The 12,208-nt window shown below is 31.5% G+C and overlaps 1 protein-coding gene across 3 annotated transcripts in view; it reads right to left on the bottom strand.

The window, feature by feature from the left end:
• Nucleotides 1-232: 232 nt before the first annotated feature.
• The window catches only part of LOC108756301 (beta-1,3-galactosyltransferase 5), a 16,591-nt gene continuing 4,615 nt past the window's right edge, over nucleotides 233-12,208 (bottom strand). For 2 of the 3 annotated variants that reach the window (XM_018500007.1, XM_018500009.1), the window contains exons 2-3: nucleotides 1,797-2,387; nucleotides 233-1,505 (exon numbers count right to left, since the gene is read on the bottom strand). In XM_018500007.1, the coding sequence (XP_018355509.1) occupies nucleotides 991-1,505; nucleotides 1,797-2,355 (1,074 nt within the window). In that variant the 5' untranslated portion in view covers nucleotides 2,356-2,387 and the 3' untranslated portion in view covers nucleotides 233-990. Of the gene's footprint in view, nucleotides 1,506-1,796; nucleotides 2,388-9,259; nucleotides 9,448-12,208 lie in introns of those variants that run through there. The other variant, XM_018500008.1, reaches the window with a different exon arrangement.

Below are 12,208 nucleotides of genomic sequence, written 5' to 3'. Positions count from 1 at the left end.
AAAATATAAAAATATGCGGTATGTGTGCGTGTGTACTGTATAACGATAAAACAATTAAGAAAGTAATACATATACATAAAAAATCAGATATGGCAATTGTGCTATAAATAACTTTACTCCATGTCATAATTATATAATTATAATTTAAACAATTTCCGAAAATCTCTAAAAAAATTGTGCACGCCTTCAAAATTAATTTTATTTCAAACAACGTTTAATTACAAGCCTTGATTATAGATTAGCAGTCTCGAATAGAGAAATAAACCCTTTCAATTTAGTAGATAAGTAAATATATAATATCTTGGGTAAACTTACACTATATTTGAGTATTTTTCGAATATAAATAATAATCAAATACAGGAATTGAAACCGGTATCATTCCATCGAGTTTGAGTAAGTGATATTGATCCCTATGTGTTATTTGCGACGTGTAAATATAACAATCGATACAAGGATCTTTTCCAAATATTAGGAACTTGGTCGGTCCAGGCATTACTCTGAGATTCGATAATTTGAAATATTCTACACTAGACGATTCGCACATAAGTACACATTTCCGTTTTGCTGTTTTCTGACTGTGACTTAGCGCGAGACACAATTATGTGTCTCTTAATATCTATAATAAAAGAGATTCATCGAAATTATACCCGTTTCATTTCTTGTTTGAGACAATTGTAAATTTTGTAATATGTGTTTGCTGCGCTGTGTATGTGTGTGTGTGTATATATGTATATATATATATATACATATATACACATATGCACATATATGTAACGCATTATTACGTACGTATCATACATAATATGGCGTTTGTACATTGTGCAAATAATCGAACACTTACGTTGAACTGTTGTACAGGGCATATCGCAATGCATATAGAATTAAGATACGCAGAAAGTATATAAGAACACTCGCTGTTCGTATCTCTCTTTCTTTCCGCCGTCCTCGCGTTACGGCGATCAAGTATAACGAAATTGTTCTATTAGACGTTTAATTCAATAGGCTTTCACTGCTAGGCCGTGGTTTAGTAACCAGACTATATAAGGCTCGTATTCCGTTCTCCGTTAGATCCGGAGGCCCGAACAAAAAATCTCGTCGAGCATTCGGATTCGACAGCAGGTCCCGCATGCTCTCAGTCGTAAGCACCCAAGAGCGTAATGAGGTTTGCGTTAAATTTACTTTCCTAGCCAGTGTCCCGGTAATGTGAACGTCGTCGATCCAAAAGTACGGCTCTTTCTGAGCCTCGCGGTACAGTATAAATACACTATCGGGAGAGTATAGGATCGCCCATCCCGCACAATATGCGGGATAAAGTCTACCGGGATACTCCTGAGGAGAGACGCGCCATTTTGAACGCCAAGATCTCTTCACTGCGGAAGCCGACAAAAGATCACAGAGAATCAGACGTCTTGCACCCCACGGCGAAAGGCCATGCGTTAGAAAGTCCAGCATGGCCGGTAAATGAACAAAAACGTCATCGTCTAATTTAAGAATATATTTGGCACCTGAAACAAAAAACAATGACATCAAAATCAGATATAAATATTATACTCTTGTAATTTTAATGAAAATATAAAAAGTAAAAGATAAAGACTGTATGCTCTTTATAAGAAAAAAAAAATCGCACACGCGATCCAATCAATATTAAATCTATTCAATCAAATATCAATTATTATCAGCTATTATCATTATAATATCTGATATGAAATACAAAAAAAAATGAGATGATCGCAAATCAAAAATAAATAAAATTAAGTTATAAAACGGTGGACATCATATTATGGTTTGCTTCTTACTTGGACAATAATAAGTAGCCCACTTTAATCCCATAACGTGCTTGTAGGTCATGTTTCTGTAGGCATCAAGAAAGTTTCCCTGTATTAAATCTTGGTATTTCTCGTTCTCCTTCTCGAGCTTGGATTGATATTTCTTCGAGTATCCCACGAGAAATAATAAAGTCACGTCCGGCGCTTGTTGACCCCAGGTCTCCCGCACGACATGCCTCTTCGGGAAATTCCCTGGCGCCGAGTGAACCAACATTAATAGCAATGGCTGCGTACGATTACAGGGATTGTGGTTCATAATGAACCTAAAGTCCGTGATGTTGATCAGCGTGGATTTATCATCGGACGGAAGTTCGTTTATTGAGTAGGGCTGCGTGGAAGGTGTGACGTTTCCGGGAAATATAAGGATATATCCTGGCGCGGCCACACCGCCGCTGGAGTAAGGAATCGGCGATCCTGAACCATCGATGTGAATCCAAAACGAGAAGCATCCAGTTAGTGCCAAAACGACCACAAAGATGAGGGTGCATGGCGAAGTACCGGAGGCATGTAGCCGCCGCTTATCCAGCATACTAATAAGCCCCTTTCATCATATACATCTACCTGAAAACACGAATGCTCGATTAGGTAACTTGTTCTCACCTTTACAGATTATTACTCGTCTCATAAATCCTGTGCGTTCCAGGTATCTCATGGTCCTCATGGACATCCTTATTGCAAATTGTACCAGTTTTATAGAATATACACTAGAATATACCTTTTTACAATTCACAAAGAGAAACAAAGTAACCAATAAAAGCTTGTTAAGAGCTTATTAAGAGCCAACAAGAATTCCTAGTTGTTACGCAAAGTATACGTTATTAGTGAAAAGTTATGTAATTCACAATTACATGCAAAAACGCAAACGTTTCGACTTATGCGTTCTAGTCTTCCTAAGTGCAAACTGACCGCGAGAAGATTCTGAACGTTGGTGTCATTTCATAAAATATAATCTGTATATTTATAAAAAAAAGATATAAACTAAAGTATCCAGTCACTAAAGTAAAATAATACACACAAGTTATGATTACTGAGAAAACGCACAGTACATATAAAATTCTATGAAGCCAGATAGTAACAAAATGGCCCAGAACGTCACTGTTCAGAAATAAAATAGACAATGATAAAGGAAAATTATAGTGGTCAGAAAAGTGATCAGTAATTGACATACGATAAAAAAACGAACCATTAGAGAGTAAACAATAAGTATGACTAATTGTAAAAAAACAGCAGTAAGAATGTTTTTCTAATTTTTACATATTATAATGTTATGAGAATTTCATAAATTTTTATTTTAGAAAGCGCTATACAATTTTTGATCGTAATATATATATATATTTACAATATAAATAAATTTATTTACAATATAAATAATATCAATTCTTTTCGCTCGTATAATTTACAACAAATTAATAAATAGTAAAACCCAGATCAATACATTAAACGAGCTATAATTAGGTATACTAAATAATATTTATTAATCATGAATAATAATTTTTCGACGATAAGTTTCAACGGATTTTTATCAAGTTTGACTACATATAATATGGTTGCGATATACCTTTGTAACACAAAGATGAGATGATTCTTAGAAATCTGTTATATTATTTATTGTAACTCGAATGTGAGATGATCCTCATAATATGTTAATATAATTAGATATTTGGATATTTATGTATTTTTGCGGCTGATGAGAACTAAGTATAGTCGAAACGTATCGCCGTTGAAACTTATCGTCGGAAAATTATAATTTGTGATTAATAAATATTATTTAGTACACCTAACTATAGCTCGTTTAATGTATTGACCTGGGTTTTACTATTTATTAATTTATATATATTTATATGTACGTACATATATAAATTATATAATAAAATATTTAATTAGATATTAATTATATATTTATTAATTATACAGGATGTCCATTTTAATTCTATAGATAGATATCTTGAAGAATGTGCAAAATACTGAAAAACGTTTCAGACAAAAGTTGTTGGTATGCAAAGTATATGTTTATTAGTGAAAAGTTATGCAATTCATGCAATTACATGCAAAAAGGCGCCCAAGAAGGTGCAAATAACGAAATTAATTTTTGAAAAGAAAAATAATTTTTCAAGGTTTATATGAAAGTTATCCCCATTTTTTAATGGACTTATATGACTTTTTTTTCATAATATGATTCCTCTAATTATATAGATCATTGGAGCCCAGTTCCTTAATCTATATATAATATGTATTTACCTTATAATTTTGTAAAAGTAACTTGGATCATTATTTGCTTCTTGTTGAACATTTTTTTGTTTACGAAAAAGAAGAAAACATATATTTAATCATATTAGGTACACACGTGCTCAATATGATCTAAATACTATTTTTTCTAAAATCTTCACTGCACTCATGTAAATACTTGTAAATGTCTCATAATTTTTTTTAAGTTCAAAAATTTATTTTTTTTCTTTTAAAATTGACTATATCAATTTTCAATTTTAGGGTCATATTTCAGCAAAAAAATTAGAAAAATATCACAATATTTAGATAGATCATATAAAGTCTGGTTACCTTATATCAATTTCACACGCATATCCAAGAAAAGAACGAGCTTAAAAAATTTTATAAGCAATAATAATTCCACTTGCTCGAAGTTATGTGTGTGTATGTGTGTTGTGTATGAAATCGTAAAGTTAAAAAGTATTAAGTAATGCTGTTCGCAAGAAGTTTCCCACACGAATCAATTGCTAAACCACGAAGAGTCGCAGACGAGAACATAACGTATAACTAGCTATCGACACCGATAAATCTTTCAGAGAAGACGATTTTAAGAGTCTGATTCAATGATTTATCTCGAGATCATTTAGATTTTTATCATCTGACAAGTATCATTTTATCGTAAACAAATTTAGTACACAGACTAAAAGCAAATATATGTACGTGCAAACGTTACAACATACTAATTCAGTACACACTTCTCTTTACACACTTCAGACTGTTCATGTTCAATAAATAACGATATACTTGGTACTTCAAAATAATAATTTTATAAGTATTTGGATAAGATGATGGTAAAATAGACAACGAAATATAAGAATTTTAAAAATTTACTTAGAAGAAAAAGTATAAAAACAATGACACATTTTGTTAAATTATTACGAATCGGAAAACTTAAATATTTACGAAAGCTATAGCATCTGCATATAACGTCTATGCAGAAATGCTTTAACGTTGCTTGATAATGTCTGCGTAAGCTTAAGATTGAAATTACGTTATATAAAATACACATTTTTGTCAAGTATGCAGTAAACGATTAAAATATTTGTATTTTATTTATAAAATAAAAAATGTCTAAAGATGCTGTTTATTACTAAAGTTATAGAACTAGAATAATTCGAAAAAAATCTCAATATATGCTCGATAAAATTAATATAATAAAATTACGCATACCCTTTGGTATGCCCTTTAAATTATATACATAGGGAGTTCGCTTAAGTTAAATTATAAAATCGAATTAAATTGTAAAACTAATTTTCCTCGAAAACCGCGAACGAACTCTCACAACAATATTCGTATAAATTGCAAAAGTGACTCTGGGAAAATCGATAAAAGTTTCCTTTTAACAAGACAGGACAACATAACAATGGTATATTCGTAGACTTACGAGAGAACTAATTCCGAGTGCAAACACGCGACAACTGTTATTCAGCTTTTCTGTTAGCTCCTGCAATCTACCAGTATGGATGGCAATCTTATCCCACTCAATTTAAACACGGAATATGATATTTGACAACGATGAATTAATCATAACTCCAAATATATTTTTTTATCCAAAAATTAAAAATTCCTTCTTAAAAAGGACTTCTGATAACGAGATAAAAAATATTTTTAGTGTACGTGTAATCTTACCACAACTTTACACAATAAAAAACAATATTAAAAATAGATTAATAATTTCGATTTTTCTTCTTCAAACTAAATAAGATTGAGACAAAAGTAACGCATACAAATTTAAGTCTACATATTCTTAGAACAAATCTTTATCTGATGTTATAACGCGCGATGCTGCTGCCACAACATTTGGCACGAAACCAAGATGATTTTATTCTAGATTTGAGAATTTTCCATTTAAAATATTCCTGTGTTAATAATAAATATAAATCTTATTTTATGATAGATAAAAGAATAGTAGCACTGAATCTCTTCTCTGGAAATCATTTCTATATAGATGTAGCAATGAACTATGTACTAATGTACTGAATTTATCATTTATCCAACATTATGACACTAAACATTAAAAATTTACATTGCAACAATTTTCGAATGCATCAGTCGAATATTATGCACAGTTATTTTTATATCGTCTCGTTTATTATTTCTCCATTTTCTTATTACTATAAAAAAAGTATCTTTGATAGACATTATATATTCTGCAGTCTATAAACTATATAGACTATTTTTCATTCTTGTTAAAGTTAATAAAAATTATATTTAAATGAGATGATATATATGGAGTTTTGAGTTTTTGTAATGTTTGATGATAAACATGTAGCACGAGTTGTGATGAAACGTGACATGCATCGTACTGCACAACTATAATTTCGAAGCAACTTGTACTACATATATATTTTTCAGTTGTACGTCAAGGACAGAAGAAGTTCATGAACGAATAGCGACGGTCGATTAGCACGTGATGAATTCATTATTTCACATCGTTGTAAGTAGCGTATTGGTGTCTATTAGAACGCCGGCGTGTTATTAAGACTAAAAAGTAGTTAGATCGATTTGTTGTTTGACTGTAGTCAAGGCCGGTATGAACTTGGTATGTCAATCCAAGACCGTTAAACATCATTTGTAGATAAATTTTTCAATTTCAATGGTGAAACAAGGCTCTAATACGTTGCTTTTGTATATATGTGTTGATATATGTGCTGTATGTTCCATCATCTTATTACGTAGATACAGTTCTATATTGGAAGAGAATTAAGCCCCAGCCAATAGACTGAAAACACTTTAAAGTATCTATTTCTAACTTCCTCCGTCTTCTCACGTAAGCGAAATCGAATATCAAGAACGTGCACTAGGATGCTAATGCCTGAGGGATGTCGACTGTATAATATCAGATCAATATCGATCAATATCGATATGTTTGTTGCGTTGTTACGTTTCCTAAGCAGATGTACGGCAATCTGCATAAGCTATGAGCAAGAAGCCTCGTGTTTAATCGAGATAATCCATTTCATACGGCTCGCATTGCTGTAATGTATAGGCACAACATGCAATATCAAAGATAGAACATTTCGCTTGAAAAGCACGGGCTACTATCGCAAAAGCTCGCGCTTTTATAATTATCTTCTTATCCGCGAAAACGGACAGATCATCGCGTTAATCTTTATTCGAAATAAATAAGAGATAAAGATTTAATTCATTCCATAAAAATTTAATGTATAATAAACGTAACAAAATTAATTCGGACATATTATCTTGCTTTTTTTTCTGCCCACCCGATTCTACCTATCTGAAACTCGATGCCACGTAAGATAACAAAAAGATACGATAATCACTGATTTGAATTGTGTAAATTTATCTTATTTGCATTGAAAAAGTCTGCACAATTAATTGCATGGTTAATTGCAACTTTAGTTGAAAATGAATAAATCAGAATTTTTTGATAAACCTATTAAAAACAATGATATGAAATGACTTTGAAATTAAATCCAATTAATTGAGTAAGGAACATATAAGCCAACGCTGATTATTATTTGCGAGTAATGTCTTCATAAATTTATTCAGGTTGAAACAATAAAAATCGAAACATTTATTTATACATTAGTCATGCAACAAATAAATTGATGAAGACATTACTCACAAATAATAACCAGCGTTGGCTTATATGCTCCTTACTCAATTAATTAAATCTATTGAAGTTCTAATTAAAATAATCAGAATTTTGATTAATATGATCAGAATTTTCTGCTTCATTAATTTTCAACCAGAAATTCGTCTCAGTAGTCTTATTCGGCAATTGATCCCTTTTTTTTTTTTATAAAGTATGGCGAATAATACTCGTCGTTCGAGAGTTGATTTATAGGATTATAACTAATCGTAGTTGCGGTAATGTGGTTCCGGAATAATTCATCTTCCTCACTTGACCTCATTTACAGAGATTAGCAAGTAATTAGGCGACTTGTGTAAGCGATTAGGCCAAAAGTGCTGTGCGGCTTGCATACGCGGTCAGTTCACGCTCTAATATTCGTAGAGCAAAATGGTAATTCTACTTTCGCGCAACCAAACCATTTCAACTGGTGAGGAACGATCGCGAAAACACGCGAGTGCGATTTCGTTATCGTTGAGTTCCAATTATACGTCCGTATCGTAATTAGAAGTCGGATTAGTTTTCGTGGGGCGGAGGCTTAATCAGAAGCTGATTAAACACGCGGTATGTGTTACGCCCCGGTTCAAGACGGATTTTACAATAATGCAGCTATCCACATCGCCACTATCGCCAGAGTAAACGGAATAATACGTACACAAGAACTGATTGTCCTGATCCTTGAATCATTGGTTTCGGAATCGGTGTTATCGATCCCGTGAGTTCATGCACTGACACATATTACACCAGTGTTAACACTTGAAAATCAAATCGATAAGCTCTTCTGGAATTTTCTCACGTAAGTTTGGAGCTACAGACGTCTTGCGATGTAAGTGAAAAAATTACTTCGTAAAGATATAAAGGTTTTCCTGAGCTTTCTTTAATTTCGTAACAGTAACATTAATGTCTAGCTTGTAATGCTAGCCGAAAAGTAAAGTCCTACATTTAAAACTCGTTAAACAAATAATAAAGCTAAATATTTCTTTTTATCAACTTGTTACTTTATTTTTGTTTAAAATATACCTAATAATATTGCATGTTTTACTTTCGTAAAATTTATAATTCACAACAAATTTTTTTATCTGTAAATAAAAAATTAACTGCACGAAGAGAGCAGAGGGGAAAACTGATCGTGAAATTTTGAATATAAGATTTATTTTTTATTCGTGCAAACTAGTTTACACTAGAACTCTCTTTATCGCTTTCACCAAATACCAAACGTGTATCTATTTCGCTTTAAGTTCGAAAAATGAATACTAGTTCAGCTGCAGAAAACAACTATTAAAAGAAATAAAAAATGCAAGTATTAAATTCACCTAATAATAAATTTTGCAACATGATTAACAAGCTATCGAATAAACTTGTAAAGAGATTTTTTTTTTCTTTTATGCTATTATATATTTGATGTATATTAGTACTGCAAAATTTACATATATTTTTTTCTCATTGTGTGTTCTGTAAAATATTCACAAAATAATAGAGATTGAGAACACGAAGAAGCATTTGCACGCGCAAATCGTGCGTAAAAACGGAGGATTCACGTGCGATCATTCGTAGTACACCCTTTAATACGCACCCTTAGGTTGCCGACCCTCAGAGGCACGTTAGATCAGTCGAGAAAAATTATTCCGCGTTCATCCACGTACGCGAGAAAAAAAAATTGCACATCACCGACAACAACAATATCGACGTCGACGACGACAGCGATGAATTTTCCATACTCGTCTGAATCGTTTGAAACTGGGTGATGACGCACACCCTTCATCTCTTAGGTCCCACATTCGTTGCCAAACAACCCGGCACCAGAACGGCGGCTGCCAGGAGCGGCATAAGAAGGAAGAAAATCCGAAGATGCTTTTATATATGTATTATTTTTTTATGATAGAAACCTTTTCGATATAGAACGATTAAAGAGGTGGATCTCTCTAATTCTTCAAAAAAGATTTTTTTATTTCTACAGAAACAGTTCCACTTTAAAAAGACAACTTCATTATTTTTGTTTTAGATAATTTTAGATCAAGGAAGTAAAGAAATATGTGAGAATAGGAAGTTTAAGATGCACGTTATTTCACCTTAAGCAGGGAAATGAATTCATTCCAACTTTACAAAAAAAAAAAAGTGAACTTTAAAAATATTTCGAAAAGAAATAATGTTGCAGCATTCCGCGTGGTTGATTGAAAATACGAACTTCAATTTCAGTTTTCGTTTGTATATGTATGTGTGTCCTTGATCGTATCGTAAATAAAGAAGAACTTGACAAAACATACACGACATACTATATAAGAATGAGAAACTGTTGGCAAAATATTTGTACAACTGTAATTTAAAACGATTGCCCAAGTATAAAGATATCAAAACGATCTCCTTTTTTAAAATAATATTTAATTTACCGTAAAATGAATAATCCATTTAATAATCATTTGGGTGTAACCAGTGTAGCAGTCCTTAAATTAAAATACGATAATATCAGATAATCGCTCTGAACTTTAATTATACTCAACTCATTGATTAAAAAAATGACAGGTATTAATTATAAGGCAAGTTTATATTATTAGATATCACAATGAGTTATTATTTAGCTGACCCTTCTTGAATCAATGTCATGCGAGTATACTATCGTGGCAATAATTCATTTCATGTCACGTACAAAAGGGCTTTTAATATATCTACGACAAAGTGTGGTAGCGTTGATCCCTTCAAAGGGCGACCGAAAGCACAACGCTGAAATTTTCGCGACGACCCTTGAAAAATTGAATTTTCGGAAAGTTTGAAGGAAAAAATTCCTCGGGTGTGTCCCCATGATTTATTCATAGTGCTCTAAAGTTCTAATGCCACGCGTAAACTCGCACGAAATGTATTCTCTTTTCAATATACACGAAAAAGAAAATTGAATCCATACGTGTCGACTTTCCCTGAATACGATCTAAGAAACGCCCAAGTATCAAAATTCTTAGCATGTCATAGACTTTGAACTCGATTAAAAACCTTTTCACTTTTCTTTTTTGATATTACGGATGTTGCTTTACAGAAAGGATGGTTTTACTAAAATATATAAAAATTTGGATAGGCTAACTCTCCGGTATATACGCACCCTCAAAAACTTAATTTTTTAAGTATTATTTACTATGTTTAAAGTAAACGAACTATATCAGTAAAACTTTAAAATATCAGTAAAAACTTTGGATCGTCTACTATTATGAAAAAAATATTAAAAATCTGAAATATTTGTATTAAAAGATGAACTTTTTTAAACTCTTGCATTTTTGCCATATATCCCATAGGAGCTACTCAGGAAGGAGGTGTATGTATGGCTCACGAAAAATTTACGAATAATGAATATGAATAAGGAAATGACACAATAATTTATAAAATGCGTTCATAAAATTTTATTAAGGAATAAGAATGATAAATATGTATATGAAGTAATAAAATAATAATTACAATCTTCCCACATGTATCACAAGTATTATAATATGAGGTACATATTTCATGTAATGCGTTTGTTGCATTTAGTGCACTGAATTCAATCTGCCCACTTTGTATGCTTAGGCATAAATCCCGCTAAAAATGCCGTATATCTCAAACAGATAAGAGACAATAAACTAAACAAAGAATACAAGAGCAAAGTACTTATATTTTATTATACAACATGGTTTACTATTTCTCTACACTCATGTATCACGAAATAACCATTAAATCTTTTGCATGTCCTACAGTAATCATTTTATGTAGATTATAATTTATGATGACGCTACTTAACACAGTGGTAAATTGATTCAACTCACAATAATTTTATTAATATTAACAGTAAGAAACTGAAATCATAACACTATACTAATGTAACATAAAGGCATGTAACAGAGTAGTTGCGGGAAAATTACCCCAACTCTTTCTATTTTTTCTGATTTCTGCAGCGTAAATACCAATGCGGCGTATTTACCGGAGTTACCCTATATATAGACCTAAAAACAATTTTGCTGAATCATCAAAATAATGTAGAACGCTCAAACTGATTGTTAGAATGTCAAAACTTTTTGCAGCATTGCTTGAAATTATTACGTAATTATTGATTATTCACATATAATAATAATAGATTATACGTATAATAGATAGTCCAACAAAATTATTTTCAGATTCAGCTAAATTTTTAGATACTTCAACAAAATCATTCATTTCGTATTGATATATCACAATAATTAAAATCGTATTATGCGACAATAAATTGTATTAGAACAATTAGTTGATTTTTTCATTACTAAATTTTTTTTTGTTATTTAAGAATCTTGAAGATATTTCTTTTGAATTTAGAAAGTGTATTGCATGCGTTAGAAATCTACACTGTTATTATTTGTTAAACACATTCTATAAGGAATCTTGTCTTCACGCGAAAAAAAACGTGCCTTATCGAATTAAAGCTGCAAAAAAATGATGGGATATTTACAAAGTGTGACAATCGTTAAATAATATCATCTGAATCAATAACTCGCAAAAAGATAATAGATAATAATAATTTACATTCAAAATA

The sequence above is a fragment of the Trachymyrmex septentrionalis genome, unplaced genomic scaffold (genome assembly GCF_001594115.1).
Source record: "Trachymyrmex septentrionalis isolate Tsep2-gDNA-1 unplaced genomic scaffold, Tsep1.0 scaffold97, whole genome shotgun sequence".
In the NCBI taxonomy this organism is placed as follows: Eukaryota; Metazoa; Arthropoda; class Insecta; order Hymenoptera; family Formicidae; genus Trachymyrmex; species Trachymyrmex septentrionalis.
Note: the sequence above shows the minus strand (reverse complement) of the source record. Positions and strands in the feature narration are given on the sequence as shown.